The sequence below is a fragment of the Bos mutus genome, chromosome 13, assembly GCF_027580195.1.
Source record: "Bos mutus isolate GX-2022 chromosome 13, NWIPB_WYAK_1.1, whole genome shotgun sequence".
Taxonomy (NCBI): Eukaryota; Metazoa; Chordata; class Mammalia; order Artiodactyla; family Bovidae; genus Bos; species Bos mutus.
The window spans coordinates 22,927,773-22,954,380 of record NC_091629.1 but is presented as its reverse complement, the minus strand read 5'-3'; the positions used below and the strand labels follow the sequence as shown (position 1 = coordinate 22,954,380).

At 42.4% G+C, this 26,608-nt stretch overlaps 1 protein-coding gene across 1 annotated transcript; it reads right to left on the bottom strand.

The window, feature by feature from the left end:
• Positions 1–680: 680 nt before the first annotated feature.
• DSTN (destrin, actin depolymerizing factor) lies at positions 681–26,414 on the bottom strand. Its single transcript, XM_070381116.1, has 4 exons — positions 26,256–26,414; positions 6,299–6,606; positions 3,699–3,775; positions 681–1,880 (listed from the first exon to the last, which is right to left on the bottom strand). The coding sequence occupies exons 1-4, from the start codon at positions 26,256–26,258 to the stop codon at positions 1,771–1,773; spliced, it is 498 nt and encodes a 165-aa protein (XP_070237217.1). The 5' UTR covers positions 26,259–26,414; the 3' UTR covers positions 681–1,770.
• Positions 26,415–26,608: the final 194 nt, after the last annotated feature.

Genomic DNA, 26,608 nt, shown 5'->3' with positions numbered 1-26,608 from the left:
TGGTGAGCAAGAATCTAGGGCCCCAACCTCAGGAATCTAGAAGCTCCTTGACAGAGAAGTGACTATTAGCATTTCCCAATTTCTGGAGCTGAGTGCCAGGAGCTATTTACATGTCACACCCCCGGGCACTGCTCGAAACCTTCCCCACAGCACCCCACACACATACCTGCACGGAGGCAGGTGCTCATACAAGCGGCTCCACACGTCACAAGGTGAAACCACAGAGAAGACTGTCTCCTGAACCTCCTGGCTCTGCCTCCGAGGCTGATTCTTCACCAAGGCCGTCTGGGGCCTGCAGTGCTTCTCGGGCGCCTATCCATACAGTCACTGAGAGCACTGCTTTGCAGTAGAGAAATTTAGGATGAAAGAATGACAAGCAGCCTGTATGTCACCAGTAGCCAGCACCGTTTTCTAGATAATCTGGAAAGAAGTATTTTGATCAAAGCATAACCTTTTTTTGGCTCCCAAACAAGAGAAGAGATAACAGCCTGGCATTTAGATAAACATTTGGAATAAGAACGACTTCCAAATATATACCAACCTTTTCATTCAATCAGAGGAGGAAGGAGCCGTGATCTTAACTGTAATTGTCTGAAATAGCCAAGCCTCCCCACCTAACCACACATGTGGAAGGCAAAATCCTTTATTCCCAAGTCACGCATGAATAATTACACAGGAGAGAAGTTAAAAATGCTTCCTTTATTACATAAAGCCAGTACTGCTACTTCTAAATTCCACCGTTTGTGGGTCTCTAGGTGCTCAGTGTTATGCCTGTGATGTGAAGGACAGTCACTTCCAGGGTGCTCAGCGCGGCTTCCTGTGTCGTCCATCATACCTGCTCCACACCGCATGTACAGTTGCAAGCTACTCTAGGAGAGGAAGTTCTCCCGGGCCCTAGAGTAAAAGTAACATTCTTCCATACTTTATCATACCAGAAGCAACAAAGTTCTGAAGGAGACATAATTAGTTAAAGACAGCACAGAGTCACAGTCTGTCAATACACTACCCTCACCGTTTTTCATTAACAAAGTGGGTTACGCTGGAGCCCAGGTCTGCTTTACAATTCGCTGTTATAAGATGGTGCACACTCTCCTGAATCCAGGGTGCAAGGCCACTCTCAGAACAGCCTCCCGACCAGCCCTGTGAGTGAGTGGCCCCAGGTTCGCGAGTGGCTTTCTCTGCCAACTATGGGCTGCAACAGCGCTCTGCAAGGTCAGCACTGGTTCGAAGCCTACACCTTTCAAGGCAGTCTCTACCATGCATCCAGTAGAATCACCAAGTTAGGACTTTAGTGCTGTTACATGTGAGGAGAACTACTTTCCCTGATTCAGTTTAGCTCAACAGAATAAAGAAATTTGGGCCAAAATTACAACCAGATTATGACCAAATCTCTAAGCAAAAAAGAAAAAAGTAAATACCTGGTGAGGTTAACAAAGATGCAGTAATTCTCTTCATGTGGCCACCTACTGGTTTGTGAACTGCACTATTAAATATTAAAAATTACGAGCTTTAACAAAAATGTTTATAACAAGCCAACTCATCCAAACAGGCATTTGGCCAGTAAGAAGTTAATTTCACACCAATAAAGTTTTAGAGTGTAGATTTATTTAGGGCCATTTGCACATGTTCATAGAATAGTTTACCCCCACAAATGACAAGACAGCTCCCCTTCAGTGAGTCCCTAGCCTAAACATTATCTGCTTTACTTATACATAGCAAGAGGATAACATTAAACACAGAAGCTTTCGATTTGTGGCACCAGATGATGGTCTACACAGGGCATCCTTCAAAAGCTACAATTAGGGATCCACCTAGCTTTTCAGCAATACAAGCCCGATTGAGGTCTTCTGGCCCATTTGCTTGACACTCGTGTTTTATGCCTAGGGAGGAAAGAAAACAATTATGTTTAGTTATGGCAGCGGTTTACCTATTTCTTTAACACAGCAACTGTTTTAAAAGGCCGGTTTAAACAGGGGTGGGACAGCTGTGGCAGAGCAAACCGCGGGCGAGTACACGGTGATGAGTCATCTGAAAGCACGGGCACCGGCGAGAGAGACTCGAGAACTAGTGCTGACAAAGAGGCGCCAGACCTAGCAGCGCACATTCTAGACGCTTCCACTCACATAACAAAATCAGCCAGAATTACTCTGCGCTGTTAGGAGCAGGGGGCAGGGAGGGGCAGCAGTGAGGCTGGGATGCTGGTCATCAGATCAGGAGACAACCATGCTTCACGTACGCTTTCCATAGGTAGGCTGTTTTCAACAAAAAAGTTAAAAAGCGGGAGTAGGAATCCTTTTTCCTGGTTTTTGAAACGTACGTTAATACATGAATTTGACACTTTGATTCAGCCGGCTGGATTGAGGAGTAAGAGCACAAAGGGGATCATTCTGCCCAGAAAGCAGCCCTCCGGTGGCTGCACACCCCACGTCCAGGCAGCTCTCTCAGAGACGGCCTAGTGATGGCCTTCTCGGGAGGACAGCGCACGGCACCGGGAGTCCCGTGTACAGCAGAGGCTCTGCAAACAGCTGCTCGCTTCTGAACAGCTGCCTTGTTTTCTGGTTTTCCGTAGTTTTGAGACTGTTTCTTGAGCTGCTTTTAGCACAGAGGGGCAACTTCTAGACCACGCGGGACCACCGGGAGAAAGCCAGAGATGCTTTCGCTGGGGAGAAGGGCAGGAGGGGGATGCCTTGCGAGTCACCAGAGCGTGTCCACAGAGCAGCTCCTCTCCGGGACGGCAACACAGAGCCGGGATACATCCCACACCAAACAAGCACGTGTGGAGCCAGGCAGGGATGCAATGAGGCAGCACCAGGTTTCAGGGAAGGAAGTGAGAATTTTGTTTTCCCACGTAAAACAAGCTAAGGCAAATCTGCCCTACTGCAAGAATATAAAACCAGTCACAGTGAAACCAAATGAACATGACCATGGGCCAAGCCCTTGTGACCTTGGCTCTCCCAGCGGTTTGGAGCCAGTCACAGCAGGAAGGCGGGCACCTTCCCACCCTCAGCTGGGAGGACCCAGGCCCACAGAGGTTATGCAGTCTGGGCTGAGCCACACAGCAGTTAGATGACAAGCTCAGCCCTCAGTGGGCTACGGGCACTGGCCCCATGCTCTGTCCATCATACCAGCATCTCCATCTGGTTGGAGACAGAAAGTAGGTCCAGGCCATCTTCTCAGGATCCCCGTGACCCAGCGGCAAGTCACATATAACCGGCCAGCCCTGGCCAGTCTCCTTTGGACACAGTTGAGTCAATAACCTAAAAACCATACCATTCCAAAGAAAAGCCAGCAATAAGAGCATCCCTTCCCATTTATGAACACGTCCTTTTTGCTACTTGGCTACGTTCAGAGGCAACAGCAGATTTATCACTTACTATGACCGATATAAACCAATTTGTCTCCACCTGCCCTGAGAGAAACTTGGCAACGTCTGAAACTAGTTTCAAACCAGACTGAACAAGCTACACACACACACACACAATGTTGAGAGGGCAGAGTATCAGGCACAGGCCTCCCGGCCCAAGGACCTGCAGGAGGCAGAGACGTGCTGAGAGCCGGCTCTGCCTCCGGGTGTCCTCAGAACAAGCAGTGCCCTTCGCTCCGTGTGGAGGTTTACCAAGGAGATGAGGAGCTGCTCTGAAATGAAGCCCCACTCCTTGGCTTGCCACACCCGACACCTGGCGGAGGCTAGACCTTACCTTGGAACTTCTTTTTGATGGCATCCTTGGAGCTCGCATAGATCATTTTACTCTTCAGAGGAGCTAGTTCTGGTGCCCTGGAGAGGAGAGGGGCCCCAAAAGAAGAAAACCAGTTTAGAGAAAGCACAACTAACATCGCGCTACACAACTGCATCAGATGGGGGAGGGCCCTCAGCCTTCTGGGAGAACTTTTCCAACTGCACGGTTTTCCAGTTCTGCTCCGAGACTGTGCCGGACGCGCATACATAGAGCAACTTGTGTTGACCAAGGAAAAAAGTCAGGGACCAATGATCAGATTCAGTTAATGGAGTGAAAATAAACAACACTGGATAATTCACTGTATTATCAATTGTCTTCTTGAAAATACCTTTTTAATCATTTGTATCAATAAAGGATTGAGTTCAGGCTAATAACCACCATCTTCATGAGAGGTTTTTTAATAATTTCTGGTGGGAAAAACTTTCAAAATACAGGAAAGTATAGAGAATAATCTGTGAATCAAGTATCTGCCACCCAGAATTAAGAAATGCTCCCAATTTTTGCTTCAGGTTTTTTCGGGAGAAGAATGTGAGTGAAGTCCAAGTCCCCGCACTGCCCTCCTGGTCACCGTGCCCAGGTCCACTCCAGCAGCAAACTCTGACCGTGTGCGCCTGTTTTCCATCTCGGTCTAGCGTCACAAAACACAACACAAAGATTTCTTCTTCTAAGCTTAATGGAAGTTCAGCGATAATGATGTCTTGCTAATATTACTATTACGTTACATTCACAGATTTTTCAGTGCCTCCCCCTCTTGAAAAAATACTGCATACGCTTTACCACATTCATTAGCAGCAATACTGAAAAGCAACAGATACATTAACAACCCACAGAAAAATCTCATCTCCTCAAACTGCATATCCACACATGCATTATTTCTCACTGCACCACTGAACCTCAGGCCCGCCTGCGTTCTACACTACATGACACCAAAGGGTAAAAGGAGTGTAGTTAAATACTTTTAAGCACTTAACAACTCCATTTAGTGGCCACATTTCCAGGACATCATCAGTCATGAACACCATGGACTTGTGTGTCCCTCACCCAGTCTGATGCCTGCCAACAGCAGGCCAAGTCTATTCTTGGGAACAAGATGCGCATTCCTCCCCATTCTAGGGTCCAAGGAGGGTGGCAAAGCCACAACGTGGACCTCAGATACACGAGCTACAAAATTCAGTGGGTACGTTTCTTATGCAAAATAGGTCAGGGACAAAAAAAGCTTTAGCTGTTCTCATTTTACTCTAACCAGATCTTTAAAATACTTTAAGAGCCATTCCCTGGGCCCTAAACAGAGCCTTTTACAGGAAACTCCTAAAATAAGGTTTTATGTTTTAAAAAGTAACAATGCAAAATAAAACACAGCACTAACACTGGAATTTTCTCTTCTTCATTCATTTCCCAAATGTTCTTTAATGACGATGTATCATTTTCTTAGTGGGGAAAAAAAGGGATAAAAAACCAGGATAAAAATAGTGCAAATAAAGGAAATATTCACCAATTTAAAAGCTTAAACTTTTACCTGCCATATCTGCGGCTCAGAGTAAATTCCAGAGGGGCCAGGGCTCTCCCTGCTTTTTTCACAGCTACTTTCCCAGCCCTAACACAACACCTGGCATGCAGCAGAAATAAAAGTTTAACAGATGCACTTTCATTCAACATGCTCAGTGTTAATACTCAGTACTATCTTTAAGCATGTGTCTGTGGCTACCAGGCCTGCTCCACAGCAAGAGCCCAATATGACCTCACGTCTGTAACCCCAAGGCATCTCTGCAACCCCATGGCATCTGTTTCCCCAGGTGCAGCCAAGGGCCGCAGTGGACTAGGGGTGGCCTAGAGTCACATTCCTTGAAACCAGAATGCTCTGATCTCCCAGTCCCCTGGCACACAGCTAAAGAGCTAAACCCCTGCTTGCCTTGCCCAGCTCAGGCCAAAGGATCAAGAGGACCCACAGGGCCCACCCTTGCTCCCCAAATCACAAGCCATTACCACCTGCCCCTTTAGAAGCTGGAGAGATTCTCACTATGTGGCAATTCCATATCATGGGATGTATAGTAGTATGACTAAGTGAGGATCAGGGTGACTTTCAAGTCAAACTTAATCTCAAGTATGAATTTACTTGAAAAGACCAGAATAATTTAAACAGCCTTTCAAGAAAAAGGCCATGTAAATGGCTCTACAGTTCTTTCCCGCTGTGTGAAGCAGCACTGTTGACAGAGCTTTCTGCAGTGATGGGAATGTTCTGTCTCAGCGCTGCCTAACGAGGCGGCCACTCATCACACGTGACTACTGGGCATCTGAAATGTGGCGACTCAAACTAAAGCCGAACTTCTGATTTTGTCTCATGTCAATAGCCCCAAGAGGCCAGCAGCTACCCTCCTGGAGAGTATGGACGAAGAACAAATCCCAATCAAAGATGACGACCGCACCCGCTTCAAAAGCACAAATCAATTGGGAAGAGGGCTGGCTCTGGGCACAGTGTCTTGAAGACTCTGGAGAGGAGCTAAGCTGACAACAAGAGATTAACTCTGAGTTTATGAAAACTTGATATTTTTAACAATGCTTACCACAGGAAAAACATCAACTCCTCTTTTCTGGATTCCTTTGTTTCAAAGCTTGCATCATACAGAGCATAGCGACAATCTTTTTCAGGAAGCATCCCCACAAAATGCTTGAAAGGATCGGTTATGGTGACACCAACATCTCCCACCAAGATCTCTTTGCCTTCCTCCACAATGATGCACTTTTTGTCTGCACTGAGACAGAAGATGACAGCCTTCTTTCTTTTCTTGATTTCCTCTGGCGTGGAGCACTTCCGAACTTTCATGTCATAAAAAATGCGACATACTTCATCGGCAACTTGCACTCCTGAGGCCTAGAGTGAGAAGAAAAGAACATCATAAAGGGGTACAACCTTTATCATGCCAAATAAAAAACACTATGACTTCTGGTTATAGACTGGTATGCACTTACATGTCATCTACTAGGAAGACTAGAAAATCTGAGCTGCAAACACTAATCGCAGTCATTAAACTTTAAAAAGATGACATGTACAAAGCCGTTCATCACATTACGTGGGAGTAAGGGAAGATGTGGCCACAGCGGCTCCTCTGACCCCAGAACCTGGGAGACAGAGCTTCCTGGGGTGGTAGGCTAGTTTCTTCTCACAGAGGTTGCTCAGAGCCCAGACTGTGGGGAGTTCTCTCTGCAGTTCAGGTGTTAACACCCCCTCCCAAATTCTTTTCATAATGAATAACAGATGGTCAGAGTAGCTGGGTTGGGAAAACTCCACTTCTACAGCATACCCTTTGCTAATATTTTAAAGGTTTTTGTTCTATTCACATGTCAAAATTATGATTAATATCCAGTAATGTATCAGTCACATACCTTTTAAAATTTCACTTAAAAAATCGCCAACTTTTAAATTAAAATTAGAATAAGTAAGATTGCTAGGAGACTAGACCTTAACTATTTACACCACAAGTAAAGAAATATTTATGTGATGTGATACAAGTATTAGCTAACTAACAGTGATAACTGTATTGCAATACATAAATGTATCAAAAACCAACACCCTGTAAACCCTAAGCTTACATGTTACATGTCAATTTTATCTTAATTAAAAGTAGATATTCACTGTTATAACAAAGAGGATAACTTAATTCGGGATTGTACTGACCAGAAGAAAACACACAACCTTTTATCATATAATATTTGCTATCCCTAAATGAAGAAGTGGTCACACAAGATGTTGGTAACAGAAGATCTAAAACTGGGTTTTGATCTTTTCATCTTAAGGAATGTGCTATTCTCATTAACTTTATTTACAATTTTTTATGCTTCATTAACTACTTTGGTTTGCATGTTAGCTTTTCTAAAACAAGAATTGTAAACTTAATGGAATTTAACTACTGAACAATACCAATTGTTAATGACACCCAAAATTAACATCAAGTTTTTAAGAAGTTAAAATGCATGTGAGATGAAAAAATAACCCGCACACTAGGAAAAAAATTTGCAAACGATACATCCAATAAGAAATTTGTATCTAGAATATAAAAAGAAACCTTATAACCACAGTTTAAAAAAAAAAAAAAGACAACCCAATCTAAAAATGGGCAAGCGATCTGAATAGACATTTCTTTAAAGAAAATTTAAAAATGGCCAAGAAGCACTTCGAAAAAATACTCAACATTACTAGTCATTAGGAAAGTGCCATAAAGTCAAAACCATAATGAAAAAATACTGCACACACACTAGGATGGCTGTTAACAAAAAAGATGACAATGACAAATCTTCGTGAGGCTGTTGACAAAACAGGGCCCTTAAACATTGCTGAAAGAACCTGTCAAACAGCACAGATGCTTCAGGAAACCGTCTTGCAGTTCCTCAAAACATTAAGCATGGAGTTAACACCCAGCAATGCCACTCTTAGTTGTATATACAAAGGAAGTGAACGTCCATACAAAAATCTGTACCTGAAAGTTCATGGCAGCATTATTCCTAACAGCCAAAAAGTAGAAAGAACCCAATGTTTATCAGCTGGTGAACAGATAAACAAAACGTGGCATATCCATACAATGGAATATCACTCACCTAACAACGAGATGCTGTCACCTGCTACACTTCAAACTGTACCTTGAAAAAGATTATGCTAAGTGAAAGACTGAATTGGGAGGCTGAAGAAGACTCTTTAGAGTCCCTTGGACACCAAGGAGACCAAACTAATCAGTTCTAAAGGAAATCAACCCTGAATATTCACTGGAAGGACTGATGTTAAAGCTCCAATACTTTAGCCCCCTGACGTGAAGAGCTGAGTCGACTCATTGGAAAAGACCTTGATGCTGGGAAAAATTGAGGGCAGGAGGAGAAGGGGGCGACAGAGGATGAGATGGTTGGATGACATCACTCCATACACATGAGTTTGAGCAAATTCCGGGAGACAGTGAAGGACAGGGAAGCCAGGCATGATACAGTCCATGGGATTGCAAATAATTAGACACGACTGAGCAACTGAACAAATGAAAGACCAGATGTAAGAGGCCACATATCTCACAATTCTATTTTCATAAAATGTTCAGAGCAGGCAAATCCATGGACAGTAGATGAGTGGTTGGAGAGGGAATGGAGAGTGACTACGGAGCCTCTTTCTGTAGAGACAGAATGTTCTGGAATTTGACAGTGGTGATGGGTGCACAACTCTGGAGATAAAACTGAAAATCTGTGAACTGTACTTTACGGTCTATGAACTGACTCTCAATAAAGCTGTTACTTAAAACTGCATGTAAGAATTCTGGGGGTTAAAATACACAAAGATCCTAGCAGTTACTTAGTATTAAGGTAACTGGGCCATTTAATCATTCATTCATTATAAAAGTCGGACATGGCTGAGCAACTGAACCACAGTCCCACCTAATCTAATCCACATCCAATCACTAAAGTTAACGTGTCAGTTGCTCAGTTGTGTCCCACGCTTTGCGGCCCCATGGATTGTAGCCCACAAAGCTCTTTTGTCCGTGAGATTCTCCCGATAAGAATACTGGAGTAAGTAGCCATTCCCCTCTCCACGGGATCTTCCCAATTTAGGGATTGAACCCAGGTCTCCTGAATCACAGGCAGATTCTTTACTGTCTGAGCCACCTGGGAAGCCATAATTCACCTCAATCCCACCTGATCTAATCCAAATCTAACCATATTCACTTCAGTCCTAACTAATCTGATCCACATAGATACAGAAAATTAAGGCCAGAAAATTACCTCAAAAGTTGTACAATATCACTTTCCCACTTCTAAAAACTACTTTCTTAAACCTTCTGTTACTGCTTTAGGAGAAATATTGTTCCAGTCGTCACAGTCATCTATGTAAAGCAAGTTAAGAATCTTTATTTTGATTTTTTACCCTTCTCTGCCTCATTCACTCTTTATACCTCAGATCAATTCTCTAAAACCAAGTTGAGTTAAAACCACTACCGCATACTTCCATGTGTCTCTAACCCATGACACTCACTACAGTTTCAAGTCTTGTCTGTAAGATTATTTGACTGTCTCCCCAAAGGGGTGGTAAGTGCCTTAACACTCTTAAGTCTGTCTTGTTCACTTTTATATTCACTTGATATCAAAGATGAATCAGATTCTCAAGGACATGCACTGATGGAGAAGACGAAGACAGGGGTAAAACACTCATTATTCCTTGATAAACTCCAACAGAAGGGCGTTTATAGCAGGCAAACTGGGGGTGGGGTGGGGACACAGGTAAGTCACGGAGCGTTTCCACTCTCTCGTGAGTCACTCTTTCTGAGGGCCTGGAAGGATGAAAAGACAGTTTCTGACTAACAGGACCCAGCGTGCACAACATGAGAAGAGGGGACTGAGATGGGGATGGGCAGGGGGAGGGGGGAGGTACTGGATATTTTCAACATAAAGGTGACCAGAGCTGCGCTTTTGGAAAATAATGAAGAGACGCATAAGACAACCAAGCAGGAAGAGAACTGTGGCAAGACCATCACCTGCAAGGCTGATTCTGTCAGCAAGGCAAGAGCTGATGAAGACCTCATCAGGGAAAGGGGAAGCACGCAGGGAGGAGGGTAGGCGGACGCGGTGAAGGTGACAGTCACCTGTGCACCACACCCTGGCTGGGAAGGGAGGGTCGGAAGGAGTGAGTCAGAATCAAGTATTTAGTCAGCAGGAGGCTGACTAACATCACGAAACACTCATCTTCGTTATACAAGTACAATCTCTTTGTGACGAGTTAACGCTGTAACACCAGCTTTTGCCCTTGAAAGTAATTTAAAAAATGTACAAGGCAACATGTTTATTTGATTCAATTGTAATGAATAAAATACGCTTCAATGTGTTAGACTTTGGTTTACTTAGCGTATACTTGGAATATATTTGGTATGGAAGATTAAACAACTGGTCCCTAGACCCCTGATAATGACTCTTATGAAGCTAAACTAAAACAAAAACCGCAAGGGCCGACTGAGAAGGCAAGGGAACCACTACTCCTCCAGCCCAACTGGCTCTGCCCGCGCCCCCCACCCGCACCCGCTACGGCTCGGGGCACCAGCAGGGCTCTTCTTCCGCCTTCCATCAGCAGGCGACAGGGAGCCAACTGCAAAGCTGGGGTAGAGACTGGTGGGATGGAAAAAAGGAAAACTAATCCTTAAGTAACTATAGTTTACTAACTTTTTAGAGGCCAAAAGAAGCTAACTTGAAATTAAAGTATCAGAATTATGAGAGCAACAGCTCCACCCAAGCTTCCCCACAACCAGCTGCGTCACCTCGGGTGTGTCACTTAACATCTCCAAAGTAAACGAGTTCCTCAGCTGACTTATTAGATCAGTATTATCACCTGGGGATCCTGTTAAAAGCAGATTGTGCAGATTCCGATTCAGAGTATCTGGGGCAGACTCTGAGATTCTTACATGGCCAATAAACTCCAGGCGAAGACTGATACACTGCTGCTTTAAGTTTTAAGAAACATGATAAAATCTTAGCACTCATTGCTATTTTACTTCTCTGCCTACAAGTTTAATTTTTATAATGAAGCAGTAGAGATAAGAGTACATTACAAAAATGAATAGGCCCAAAGTCAAAGCATTTTTGGGAACACGGTCTCCTTGTAAAGCCTAAAGGGGTCCCTTCTCCACATGGTGTTTCAAACAGAAGACACAGCAGTAAAGAAGCCAATTATTCTGAAATATGGTCCATCTATCATAAAGATTAAGAATTCCTATGAGTAGTAAGTCCCCTGGATTTGTTACCACAAAAAGACATTACAAGGAATCTTCAAAGCAGGTGTAACCCTGATACACACAACCACTTGTTTACTGTGTTTTTACCTAACAGAAAAGATCCTCTCCCATAAGTATCAGTTTTCAGTATTTTTCTAAAATGTTAATTATTAACATATTAACTGCTAAGCTGTCAAAAAAAACATCCAAAGTCTATTTTTTTTTTTAAAGGAAAACCAAGCTCAGTTGGGATTCTAAATTAATTTCTCTGGTGGTCTAGGGGTTAAGACTCTGTGCTTCCACTGCAGGGAGTACCAGTTCGATCCCTGGTTGGGGAACTAAGATTCCACATGCTGTCCAGCAAGGCCAAAAAAAAAAAAGGAAATTTATTTCTAGAGAGTTATTTTTATTCAACTGCAAAGTTTTAACAATAAAGACCTTTAAAGGATACTCTGAAATAGGACCAAAATCTGCTGCAGTTAGGAAAGAAAATCTTGAGAGCAAAAATAGATCTGCTATTACAACAAGAGCCTTGTGATTACCTTAAAAAGATATGTTATCCACGATTTGAGTTTCTCTCTGTTCTGTATCAGTGACCACTGGAGAATTAGCAGTTGCTCTTAGAACTCCACCCCCATGTCAAAATAGTTGCTGTTAAATGATTAACTTCACTGTATTTTATCTCATGTGGCTACCAGTTTTAACTTGTTCTTGAAGCATGGGAGTGCTTAGCCCACCAGGCTCCTCTGTACATGGGGATTCTCCAGGCAAGGATATTGGAGTGGCTTGCCATGCCCTCCTCCAGAGGATCTTCCCAACCCAGGGATTGAACCCAGGTCTCCTGCATTGCAGGTGGATTCTTTACCGTCTGAAACGGATCTCAAACCTGAGTCATCTCTAGAAGAGCTTCTGTAAAACACTGATTCAGAGACTAAATGAATACATGGAGGCACTGCCTTTTATACTCAACATACACTCAATGTACACTTGTTTTTAAAAACTTATCTTTACTAACAGAGAGGGAAGGAAAAGCTACAAAGACTGTAAAACACTGGGTATTTTAAAGTTGCAGATGAGTGAACACATTTAAAACATCAATTCTCTCCATTCTAGTGGAAGGGTGGTAAGCTTCGAAAGAAGCTCAAGTTTCTGATTCAATTACTGTAAACAACTGAACCAGCTAAAATGTGATGGTTCACAGCAGCCCATCTTTCCCCAGAATATCACAGTGGTCTATGCCTACACCACCAAACGCAAGGACGACGCCTGACCGGCTCCAAACTTGATGTCAGCTATACCCAACAAAGCCCTCACTGGAGAAAACAGGAATGAAAGCTACTGTCTTACCTCCGAAAATTATTATATTTTAAAAAATTATTTCTCTAAGCTGAGAGAGTCTGAAATATTTGAAAGTAGGATATTGCATAGCAGACAAATACAATTTCAAATTTACAAAAACCTGGCAGAAAAAAAGGCATTAATTACGTCCTTTCTCAACCTGCCAACTCTTAACACCCAGCATAAATGCTAATCAAAGGAACTGGGGAGTTTTAAATGGGTTCATGGATATCCTTTACCTACACTCTCCTTGCACAAGGGCCAGGAGAAACAGAAAATTACTGACTACAAAATATTTAGGCTTCTGCCTACTACACACAGTGCCTCGGAGCAATAATGTTGAGATAACAAATGAGAGTGACAACTATGTCAGGGACATTTTTACATGTAAGGTTTAAAAGCCTCACAGATTCTGGGTCAAGAAGGGTGCTGAACACATACATCTGTCTCCCTACCAAAATGCCACTGAATGTTCAAATAAATACGAATGCAAGTCTGAGAAGGATTTAGGTGCCCAGGTCTCCTCCTGAATGCCACTCTGCCGCCACCCCACATCCCAGGAATTCTGGCGAGGGTCAACAGAAGAGTCTTTCTGGCTCAGTTAACACGCCGAAAACAGGAAAATAGGTGGCCATGTGTAGGTGTCACTCTACCACCAGGCCCTGAAGCCTGACCAGGCATCTCTGACTCTGCAGTCCACTGTTCCAGAGAGCCGTGCTGAGCCATAGTACCTTCTGTGATGACACAGACGTTCTCTATCTGCACTGTTCAACGCAGCAGCCACTACCACATGGGTGACTGAGCATGTGAACTACGGCTGATGCAACTGAGGACTTTAAGTAGCTTAATATAAAACAACATACAAAAAATTTACTCAATACATACTAAAACAGTACATTTTGGGTAAACAAATTTATATAGCTTATTATGTCATTTTCTGTCTTGGAAAAACTATTTAGCTTTATGGATGCCTCGTATCATCAGGAACCTCAGTTACTGTACTAGGCAGTAAAATAATGCCTCCAAGGGTCAGGATTTCAACTTGAGTTTAACAATTATAGCCAACTACTGCTGGAGGTGAGGAGGCAATCTTGGGGGGGAATTCAGATAACAGACTCTCTGAGAGGGGTGTATTCCATGTGTTAATTTGGAAAAAGTCAAAACCACCAGATAATTTAAAACTTATAAACCTGACCTACATCAGTAAACCACAATTCACAAGGATGAAAACTTGGACCTGTGGGGTGAGCTAACAGTTTCTGTACTACAGTCTGTCCCTGCCCAGTAAGTATAGATCAGACCATCGACACACAGCATCCTCTATCCCTTGGTAAGTCCAAACTGTCCAGAGCTGCTGAGGATGGTTTTATATATTGTGCCTTGCTCATGGGGGCCTGACCAAGGGCGCAAGAAGGAGCTAGTTAAGTTCCTGTCCCACTAGCCAAGATAGGTAGGTGCCCATAGGCCCTAGATGTGGGACAGCCTGTCTCCCAAGGCCACACCACCCCGAGGGATGGCCACTCTTTCATTTAAACAGTCACTACAAAGACTATCAGTGATCCAGAAAACATTCCAAGTTAACTCCCTGCCCTAACTCACTGGTTCATTCCCCCAAACCAGGGCGACCAAACAGCGTTAAATTGATAGCCAATTACCACTTGTACAAGTCCTTCTTCACCTCACAGCAAAACAAACCATGTCCTTGAGACAGTCTATGCAGATCAAACAGCAACTCTACCAGCTATATGGTAAAATTCAGAGGTGCACAAAAATGATTTTATGGATACACTTTACTTAGTTGGGCGGGGGGTGGGGGGGGTGCGAGGAACCTCTACTTCAAAAACCTAAATTCTCTGAACCACCAGCCATAACCTCACCAGAAAAACAAATCTTACAGAAAAATTATTTCAACACCAAAGTAGACTAGACATAATAAAAGCCCAGTTGCTAAAAAATAATCAATCTCTCTTGCTCGGATTGCCTGCACTCATACAGACAATCTGACTAGGGTTAACAGGTTCCTCACCCAAGCTGGGAGGCAGGGAGTCAGAGAGGGTGGGGAGGAACAATAACAAACCGGACAGAGAAATAAAACCTAACAACAACAATAAAATACATAAAATTAACAAAAAATTTAAAAACAACAATAAAAAAAAATAACAATAAACCTGACAGAGAAAATAAAAGTCCCCATTCCCCTCCTACCCACTCCCAAAATGTAGACAGAAGAGCGGGAGGGGGAACACCAAGCAGCAGCGAGCACAATGGCAAGCAGTCCTAGGTCTTTCCTGTTCTCTTTCAAGCGTCTCATTTCCTTCAGGATAAACCCATGCCACGCAAGTCCTTTATGCCGTAACCTTCCAGTCTCCTTTCCCACTTCTCCCCGACACCTACCACGTAACTGCGGTCAGGCACAACTGTGACTCCCTGAATGCACCACACGCATGAGTGGTGCTTTACTTTCCTCCTCTCCTCTGGCAAAGCCTCTAGGGCTCAGCTCAGGCATCTCCTCTGGGAAGTCAAGGCTTACCTGGTCCCTCAACCACCATCTGAACCCGAGTGACTCAAGGCTTCCATGTGCCAACACAGAGGATAATCATTCCTAGCACAGCATCACCAAGGACGTGATCAACTTTCTCTAGACTGCATTCCTTAAGGGGAAGAACTAACTATTCTACCTAAGAAATATCATCTACTTGATTAGGTTCTGAAAAATGATTATTCCATTTTTATGAAATGCCCTTCAACATGTTTTTCCCCATCCTTTACAGTACAATACTTACACCAATGAAAAGATTGTATCTCAAAACTTTAGGGTCTCCTGAAGGGGAAAAAAAAGAGCAAAAAACTTGTAAGCAGAACTTCAGGGGTTCAGAGGTTGAGACTCTTCACTCCCAAAGCAGGGAGTCTGGGTTCCATGCCTGGTCAGGCAACTAGAGCCTACATGCCACAACTTGGACCCAGCGCAGCCAAATAAATAATTTTTGTTTTAAATTTCCTTTAAAAAAAGGAATTTCCTTTCTAAATTTCCTTTTCCCTGGTGGCTCAGATGGTAAAGAGTCTGCCCGCAGTGTGGGAGACCAGGGTTCAATCCCTGGGTCGGGAAGATCTCCTGGAGAAGGAAATGGCAACCCACTCCAGTACTCTTGTCTGGAAAATCCCATGGCTGGAGGAGCCTGGCGGGCTACAGTCCCTGGGGTCGCAAAGAGTCAAAGACAGCTGAGCAACTTCACTTTCACTTTAAAAACACTTCTAGCAATTTCCATTGATCTCCCTTGGACTGTTTTTTCCCCTGATGAGACATGCTATTCTTGTCTTTTTCTTAAAGACACAAAACTTCAGTCCTCTGAATGCTTTTTGCAAAAATTTATGTTTGTTTTTTAGGTTCCTCATAACTGATTGACAAAAAAAAAAAACTTTTAAAGAAGGAAAAATTTCACATAGCTTGATTTTATAAGTGACAACTCACCGCATATCACATCAAGGATCCATGAAAGTACTTGTGAAGATGGTGAAACTGAAAGATATTTTTTGCGCTATAACTGATAAACTGTTAATTTCAGGTGTACAGTACAATGTAATGATTCAGTATTTGTATACACTGTGAAACAGTCCCCATAAGTCTGGTGAACTTCCATCAACATAAACTTACAATCTTCTTTCTTGCGATAAGAACTTTTAAGGATTTGTTCTTTTAGCAACTTTCAAATATTCAGTAAGTATTATTACTTATAGTCGCCAAGCTGTTCATGACATCCCGGGAACACCGGAGGTTTGTGTCTTTAGATCACCTTCACCCATTTCGCTCACCATCCTCTTTGGCAACCATCAGTTTGTTCTCTTATCTGCGAGTGTGGGTTTTTTCTTTAGACTCCTTATATAATTGAGATCATACAGTATCTGTCTTTCTCTGTTTTACCTACTTCACTTAGCTTGTTGCCTTCAAGCTCCATCCATATTGTTGCAAGTGGTAAAACATCTTTTTTATGGCTAAGTAATATTACATTTATGTATTTATAAGTGCACATATATATGCCACATTTTCTTTATCCACTCATCCATCAATGAACACAGGCAGCTTCCATGTCTTGTCTACTGTAAAGAACGCTGCAATGAACAAGGGCTTGCATACATCTTTTATTCCTTTGGATAAATACCCAGAAGTGGATCATATGGTAGTTCTTTTTGAACTTTTGGAGGAATCTCCATACTGATTTCCATAATGAAAAAAAGAAAAGAAAGAAAGAAACTGAAGTCACTCAGTCGTGTCCAACTCTTTGCGACCCCATGGACTATAACCTTCCAGGCTCCTCCGTCCACGGGATTCTCCAGGCAAGAATACTGGAGTGCCTTGCCATCTCCTTATTGAGGGGATCTTCCTGACCTACAGACCTAACCCACATGGCAGGCAGACACCTTACCATCTGAGCTACCAGGGAAGCCCAATTTCCATAATGACTGCACAAATTTACATTCCCATAAACAGTGCACAAGGGTTCCCTTTTCTTCACATCCTCACCCACATCTGTTATTAACATTTCTTTCTTATAACTGATATTCTAATGTATATATAGTCAATTAATTTACCTCAAAAGAACCAAGATTATACAGTTGACCCTTGAATACCTTGGGAGTTAGAGGGCCCGACCCTCAGTGCAGCTGAAAAGAAGCATATAATTTTGCAGTCAGCCCTCTGAATCCGTGGTTTCACATTGGTGGATGCAACCAACCACACATTGTGTAGTACCGCAGCACAGATCTATTGAAAAAAATCCGTGGCTAAGTGGACCCAAACTGGTGCTATTCAAGGGTCACCTGTACAATGGGAAAGGACAGTGCTTTAACAAACAGTGCTGGGAAAAGTAGACAGTCATGTGCAAAAGAATCTTACAACATAAGGAAAATGACTCAAAAAATGGATTAAAGACTTGAATGTAAGATCTGAAATGGTGACTCTCCTAAAAGAAAACACAGATGGCGAACTCTTTGACAGGTCTTGGTGATGATTATTTGGATCTGACTACAAGAACAAAAGCAACAAAAGCAACAAATAAGTGGAACTATATCAATGAAGAGACTTCTGCACAACAAAGGAAACCATCCAACTGAACTCGTGGGAGAAAATATTTGCAAACCATGTACCTGATAAGGGGTTAGTATCTAAAATATGTAAAGAACTCACTCATACAATTCAGGAACAAAAAATTCAATTAAAAAATGGGCAGAGGCTCTGAATACATGTTTTTTTCAAAGACATACAAATGGCCAAGAGGCACATGAACAGGTGTTCAACATCAAGGAAACAAAATCACAATGACACACCACCTTAACTCTGGTATCTTTATCAATGTCCTCTGCCTAACACATACACACAATCCCCCTCTACCCAGAACTGTATCCTAAGTGCTGAGGTCAGTTCTTGGCATATAATTTCTTAAGTATTTACTGATAAACTGTTGATGTTGTAAACCTTGGGGCTTCGCTGGTGGCTCAGATGGTAGAGTCTGCCTGCTATGCAGGACACCTCGGTTCGATCCCTAGGTTGCAAAGATCTCCTGGAGAAGGAAATGGCAACCCACTCCAGTATTTTTGCCTGGAGAATCCCATGGACAGAGGAGCCTGGTGGGCTACAGTCCATGGAGCTGCAAAGAGCTGGATATGACTGCGCAACTAACACTTCCACTTCCATTGTAAACCTTGAGGGCCAAGAAGAACTGTGTTTCAATCTCCATTAATTACTTCAGGAAAAATATGAGTGGAAGACAAGATTTTTTATATTTAGAATCAAAGTCATCTGAGAAGTCAAATTAAAAAGTTGATCATAAAAAAATGATCATGTATAATGATTCCAAGCAAAATAACATGAATTTAAAGAATATAATAAACAACTAAAAAGACATGTTTTAATGCACTCACCCACTGTTTGCATTTTATCTACAATTATTTAAGTATGCACTAGTGTAATCAGAATATAAAGAAATGAGACTATTCATGTAATTTGGATCAAAGGTGGTTTAATATTACTATTTTAGCCAATGCTGCGGAGAAGGCAATGGCACCCCATTCCAGTACTCTTGCCTGGAAAATCCATGGACGGAGGAGCCCGGTAGGCTGCAGTCCATGGGGTCGCTAAGAGTCGGACACAACTGAAGCGACTTAGCAGCAGCAGCCAATGCTGATAAGCAGCACTTAACCATGTGCCAGGTATGCTTTAGTTTATTACATACACACCTCACCCAGAATGCTGGGATGGCAGGTACTATTACCATCCCCATCTGGAAGCATGATGAGCTGGAGACACCGCACAGTCAGTCATGTGTCTAAGGTCATATAGTTAATAAGTGGCAAGAGTCAAAACACCTAGACAGCCAGACCCGGTGTAGTCTCACAGCTATGATACAATACCCCTTCCCTGGGCTGCTGTAAGGATGAGTGAGATACAGTAACACAATGCCCGACACACAGTAAATACTTATAAGTTATCTGAGACAGCATTACTTCTTGTTCTTTGTTAAGCTTTCAAGTGCTCTTCTATGGTTCAGGATACCTCGGTGAGCATCAAATATCATTGTTTCATTTTTAAGAGAAGGGAACTGGCACTGCTGATGGGGCTTCTGTACGCCAGAATTATATCAAAGCTGCCACTCTGGACAATACTTGCCTTATCTATCTCAAAGGATTTTCACTATAAGACTCAAATTACATTATAACACTATACAAAGAGAAGATACTTAAAACTCAATTTCCATTGTATTTTTTTAAAAAAAGGTAAGGAAGAATAATAAGCATAAAAATCAAAGCAATCCATCTCTGTGGGAACCTGCCCCATCATAACGAAGAATGTCCTTTCATTCACTTTCATTCAACAACATCTGTTGCGGGCCTACTAGCAGAGACTTCATGCTATTGAAACACACAAATCCTGTCTTACGGAGCTCAACGGTCCAGTTCCACAAAACATCTTAACAAGTCCCATAAAACAGTGCAATCAGTAACAGTGCTATCTCAGCAGTCATATGCAAACATGCAGAGAATTAACGAAAGTGCTGGTATCCACATTAACTTCCCCTTACAAAGTCTGACACTGGTCCATCAAGGCAGCCACTAGCCACTACATGTGGTTTATTGAGTCCATTAAACATGGCCAGTGTGGCAAGGAACTGCATTTCTAACCATATTTCACTTTAATTAACTTAGGGACTTCCCTGGTGACTCAGACGGTAAGAAGTCTGTCTGCAATGAAGGAGACGTGGGTTTGATACCTGGGTCAGGAAGATCCCCTGTAGAAAGAAATGGCAACCTACTCCAGTATTCTTGCCTGGAAAATCTCATGGACAGAGGAGCATGCCAGGCTTATAGTCCATGGGGTTGCAAAGAGTCAGACACAAATAAGCGACTTCACTTTTACTTTCTTTAATTAACTTAAAATTTAAAATCAATTATCCATTCCATTACTGGAAAACCAAATAAGCTTGGAGCAACTTAGGTATGTGAATCTACTTTTTCAACTGTAAAGTTTATATCTAAATATATACCAAATGTGTCCAGTGAAAACTGAGGGTCTGAATTGAGATGTGTTGAGTATAAAAATATATACTGGATTTCAAACAATTTGTATGAGAAAAGGATGTAAAATGTCTCATTTTTGCATTGATTAAATGTTGACATATTTCAGATATATTTCATCTTTTTATTTTTCTAATGGGGCTACTGTAAAATTTAAATACGTAAGTAATTCACATTTTATTTCTATTCAACAACACTGGTCTAAAGATGACTTAAAACATTCTCAACACAGAAATTTGAGAATTCCTCAGAGCTTCGACAACTGACTTATAAGATTGCTCCCTAGCAACCTAGAGAAGTTTTACCCATATTTGCCCATGCTTTACTTTCAGCTCTATTACTACCAAAAAAAAAAAACAAACTATGAGCAAAAATGGGCTACATGAAACAATTAAAAAATAAACACTAATTACATTTACAAGTTGGCAATCTCCTGAAAACAGATCAAGATAGGAATATGGGTAGAAAATTCATCTTTCTTTTCTGTGATAAGACAAAGAGTAGCAACAACCTATAAAGTAACGCAAAAATGTTGAAAGGAGTAAACAGTCTTTCCTTAAGGTGATCCAAAAGCACAAACAAAGATAAATTAGTTTTAAATTAGGTTTCCTGCTATAGTATACACTGAAGTTTCCATCTTTCAAGCACTCATCCTAAACCTTGTTGTAACAGTGTAAGATAAGAGTTCTTTGATGGTCCCTTGTCAGGTCAAAAATAAGTAAAGCCAAAGTCTTGTTATTTCACACTACAAATTAAAATATGAATTTTAAGAATTTTGATTGCATTTTTACTGAAATCGGGTATTTTTTAAAGATCTACCAAAAAATAGATTCTTCAATTTTAACACAGCAGACACATCATGAAATAGGGTAAACAGCACATAAGCATTACAATGTCAGCTACTAGAAGGCAATCTTAAAAGAGTTAAAGATCACTCAACTCTATGCAGTCCTTGTACAGAAGAGTCCATGATGAATTAAGCAACAAGTTTGTCAAAGCATTACTGAGATGGACCAATCTGACGTCTCTCTTCTATGCTTCTCCCGATGTAAAATTTCAAGCAAAATGAATAGGGGACAGCTTTTAGAAGAACAATTCCAAGTGAAACTCACTTGTAACATTGAGGCAAGGCGGCAGGGACAGAAGAAAAAGGAATTAAAACATTTCTGAGTGCGATGTATAATACAAATCTTTGGGTATATCTCTCATGGACAACCTGGAGAGGAATATTATGCTATGTGGGTAGGAAGCTCAAGATGCTGAAATGACAAGCATTATTTAGGTATGCAAATACCAAAGAGTCCAACAGAGACTAGACCTGGCTATTCAGACTAGAGCCTTCAGATCAGATCAGATCAGTCACTCTGCAGATAAAAACAATGTACATTTTAAAAAAACAGTTTTTAAAGAGTTTCAATTTTTTTTTAAATTTCAAATTGAGTTCAGCTCAATTATTACTGAAAGAAAATAGCTACATTGTCATAAAAACACAAATGTTTAGTCTTCCTATATACTAAAAACATCATTTTGACTTAAACCAGTTCTATTTGTGAAAAACGATAATGGTTATTTTTGCTTATTTTTGATAAACTTTTTTTTTAGAGACATTTTAGGTTCACAGCAAAATTGAGCAGAAAGTACAGATTTTCCATCTATCCCCGTGTTTGTTTTCTTTTTTCTTTTTAAAATATCTTGGCTAAATATACTGCCTAGGAAAAAAGAAAGAAAAGGATACGGATAAAGCAGAGGATGTTAATCTCCACACCCAAACATAGAACTCTCTTCTGGATCACTCTACCACTACCAGAGCCTCACAAGGGCAGCTGGCTAGAATTAAGAGTATTGAGCTTAAAGAAAAGCAGGTGCCAGAGATGAGGGACATCAGTCTTCATTACGCAGGTCTGGTTCTGAAATGTCTCATTAATATTCTTTTAAGGCTGGATTTTATGGATCCACAAATGAGCTGAGATGAAGACATGAGGAGTATTTAAACAATGTCAGGCTCACTGAGAATGTATGCGTGTAAAAAATGAAAATATACTCAGCTATTGCTAATGAGAGAAACACAAATTAAAAGAATGAGAACCCATTTCACACCTACTGGATTGGTTTTCAAGGTCACATAATGCCAAGTAATGAAAAGACATAGAGTAACTGGCTGATGGGATGCAAACTAGAACTAAACCTCACAAAGCTCTTTTTCTCAAAGTTGCAAAAGGATGCATGAAGCATGGTAACATTTATATAAAAACTAACAATACATCAAGGAAACATAATACAGATACACACATGTACAGCTCAAAGTGTGGAACATCAATGAGAATCAAATGAATCAGCTGCAGGTGACCATGTTGAACTGTACCTGAGCCCTGTGCTCCTGGAAAGCAGAGATGATTAAGAAATCCACTCCCATCATTTTGTGTTCAGGGTAACAAAATGACCCTGCCCTTCTCAGTTTATCAGCCCCAGGTTTCTTTTTTTGCAGATGTTCCTCATTTTAATTAATGTTCTCTCAATCCCAACAGCCTGCAAAAATCATCTCCTTAATTGGCCAGTAAGTGTATTACTTCTTTGACAAGGAGACGTTACCTCTAGGGAGGGAAGGAAATGGGATGAAGATGCATAATTTACCTAACATAAAAACATGAAATATGGCAAAAAAGTTAATCTTCTTTTGTACATAGGAAACTGTTAATTCTGTGTACCTTCCTGCTTAAAATGTTTCAAAATCAGTTTTTAAATTATTTTAAAACCAGATATGGAGCAGAAAAGGCCCCAAGTCAATTAATCCTTTACAGACTGTTTTCAAATATGTTAAACAGGCATAGGAATAATACATGACCAGCCTTTTCTACTGGATGGCTGTAAGTAAAAACGTTTTTGCTAATCATCAGGTGGCAGGATACACTTATAATTCATTCTGAGCCAACAGCTCAGTTTGTTAGAGCTGAGTTCTGATCAGGGTGAGGTTAAGGAAGAATTAATGCCTTTGAACTGTGGTTTTGGAGAAGACTCTTGAGAGTCCCTTGGACTGTAAGGAGATCCAACCAGTCCATCCTAAAGGAAATCAGTCCTGAATATTCATTGGAACAGGACTAATGTTGAAGCTGAAACTCCAATACGTTGGCCACCTGACGGAAGAACTGACTGACTCATTTGAAAAGACCCTGATGCTGGGAAAGATTGAAGGCAGGAGGAGAAGGGGATGGCAGAGGATGAGATGGTTGAATGGCATCACCGACTCGATGGACATGAGTTTGAGTGAACTCCAGGAGGTGGTGGTGATGGGCAGGGAGGCCTGTTGTGCTGCAGTCCATGGGGTCGCAAAGAGTCAGACACAACTGAGCGACTGAAGGGTGAGATTATCATGCAGACCTTTACTATTTCAGGGGCAAGACTACACTGACTGGCCAGAGAGCCACACAGCTATGCTGCAAATGCATTTACATTATCACAAGAGTAGCTAGGCCAGTCTCCTGTGATGTGTCAATCCATACCCAACAGGAAGAACTACTCAGCAGACAACCCTAGGAATTTGATGATAGGCTGGTAAATAATCTTCGTATGAGGAAGCTGGCACACCCAGTACACACGCACACCAAAGTTTTGTTTGGAGTGTGTATATGGTTCCTGTGAAGGGCAGGCTTATGGGGTGTTTTTTGTTTTTTCTTTTTTTTGGCACTGTAAAGTGAGACTATGCAAACATGAAATCTCATTTTAAAGTGCCCAGGGTGATTTTGGGGGTTGGTTTCAAGTTACTTTATTCCCAAGTGCTTCTAGAAGTTAGTGAGTACCAGGAAGTGATTTTGTTAATGTAGAACCAACTCATCAGCAGTTAATACTTAATCCTAAAAAAAAAGCTAAGAAACTAACCAACAGATCTAAATAGTTTCAAACACAGACGTAAAGTGCTACAGTCTGGAATAACTTTCAATCTTTTCAATCTTCACTATATTCTTTAACAGCCGGATTGAAGGGAGGATGCTCTTGTGCTCATAAGCCTAAATCGAACAGTAACTTTTAAAAATAGTCATCTACACAAATAAACCTATCTACAGAAGAGTCTCAGACACAGAGAACAAATTCAATTCATGGTTGTGAAGGGGGAGGAGGTTAGGGGAGGGATGGAGTGGGAGTTTGGGGCTAGCAGATGGAAACTACTATACAGAGAATGGATAACCAACTAGGTCCTACAGTACAGCAAAATAAATCATATTCAAATATCCTGTGACAAACCACAATGGAAAAGAATATTTAAAAAGAGAATGTATACATGTGTATGTGTGTGTGTATATATATATATGTACAACTGAAGCACTTTTCTGGGCAGCAGAAATTAACACATTGTAAATCAACTACACAATTAAAAAAATAGAAATAGTCATCTGCATTCTGAACTCACATTGAAAGCATCCAAACAAGAGTAGTTCATAAATTTTTCCTAAGTTTGAAATGTATTCAGACTCCACCCATCTTGATTTTTATTTCTCCTCCTCTTGAGCCATAAATAAAACCGACCATTTTATTTGAATGTACAGAAATGAAGTTAAGCTTTAAAATTCAAGCATTTAACTAAAGTAAAAAGGTTTGATTCTTTTTTCAAACAGAAAATGAAGCTACATCATATCAGAAGGCACTAAAGCAGGCTCCAATCTGATTCAAAGCACTTGGACTGGAGTGGATGGCCTTAAATTGATGAAAACTCAAAGCCGTTGGATGAAGTCTTTTAGTGTAGAGTAATATATAAAGTAGTATAATCTTAAAGCAGTTAAAAAGTTGTAAGATGCTGATCCTCTCTGTAGCTCACAGAATTAAACCAAAGAAGAATCAAAAATCGAACAGCAAATTCCTACTCCGTATTCTCAGTCATTAAGAAACTACTGGTTAATCTTTTTTCTTCCACTAATGAGCCACTCGGCATAACTATGAAAGAATACCTTAAGAAAATCCAAACTGTTACTCAGTGAAAACATTTTGTATGCAGATGAACTGGTACTAGCTGCTTTCAGGCAGACAGATGCAATAACAGTGTAATATTTCTAACAAAGTCTGGTAAGCCTTCGCCTGCAAATCATTGACCAAAAATGGTAACAGTGTGCGCGGACTAAAGAAAATGACTAAATGTTCTACTTGGTTGTCCAGTTAATACCACGGTTCTACAGCAAACTAGAATGCTACTTTGGAGGGAAAAATAGGTACATTAAACAAAAGGTCCAACATCTAGAATATGCAGAACATCTGTTTACTTTTAAGCAACTCGGATAACTTGATAGACTTGACAAAGCTTTTTCATTTACTTTTATTAGCATCCCAGCGTCAGGGCCACCCCGCTGTACGCCAAGGGCTGGCAGAACCAACCTGCCTGCAGGTAAAAGAAAATCTGTGACCACACGGGGAAGCCAGACAGGCCACCGCCCGGCCGGACCGGAGGGACGCGGACCGAACCGTCGGGGGCAGCAGTCAAGTGCCACAGGCCAGGTTCAGAATCACCAGGGTCAGGCCAGGTGGTCATCCCGCGCCCCCCCTCCCCCGCCCCAGGTGGCTCAATCAAGGCCTCATTCCTTTCCCTAGATGCACAGACCTACCGGGCCGAAACCACCCGAGTCGCTGACTGCCCGCGCCCGGCCTCGGCCAAACCAGCGCCGACGAAGCCTCCACTGGAGGGAGGGCAGGTGGGCCCTGGCGGCGAAGCCGGGGCGCCGGGCGATCGGCCCCGGCTGGGCTGCCGAGGCCGCGCGGGAGGCCTCGCGGCGGCGGCGACAGCGAGAATGTGGAGGCCGGCGAGTCGCCCCTGCGCGCGGCCCGGCGGGTCGCGGCAGCGGAAGCCGGGGTCCCTTCTTCCCTCCCCTGCCGCCCCGACCTCGAGGCGCCCCAGAACCCCGCTCACCATGTTCGCCGCGGCGGTCGCAGAGCGCGGAGAGGGAGCCGGCCGGCGCCGAGTCTACGGAGCGTCCTCTTCACCGCAGCCCGGGCGAGCCTCCCGGGGGTGGGCGGGCACCGCGGGCCCCGACGCGGCTGCGCACGTCACGCGCTGCCCACCGTTGCTAGGCAACCGGCCGGCCTGGCAACGCCCCGTCCCCGCGGACCAGCCCCACTCCCCCATCTCCATCCCTCAGCCTCCTCTGACTCCGGGCAGGCGGGGTCCTCCTCAGCTTCCGGATACCGGGGGGTGGACCCAGTACCCCTCATCAATTAGGGGCGCTGACGAGGTCCTCCCCAAGCTCGGACGAGGAGGCGGAG

Coding starts and splice junctions, on each gene's coding strand:
- DSTN (XM_070381116.1), bottom strand. Junction 3,776..6,298: donor GAGTTGATGTTTTTCCTGTG/GTAAGCATTGTT, acceptor TCTCCTCTCCAG/GGCACCAGAACTAGCTCCTC. Junction 1,881..3,698: donor CATCAAAAAGAAGTTCCAAG/GTAAGGTCTAGC, acceptor TTTCCTCCCTAG/GCATAAAACACGAGTGTCAA.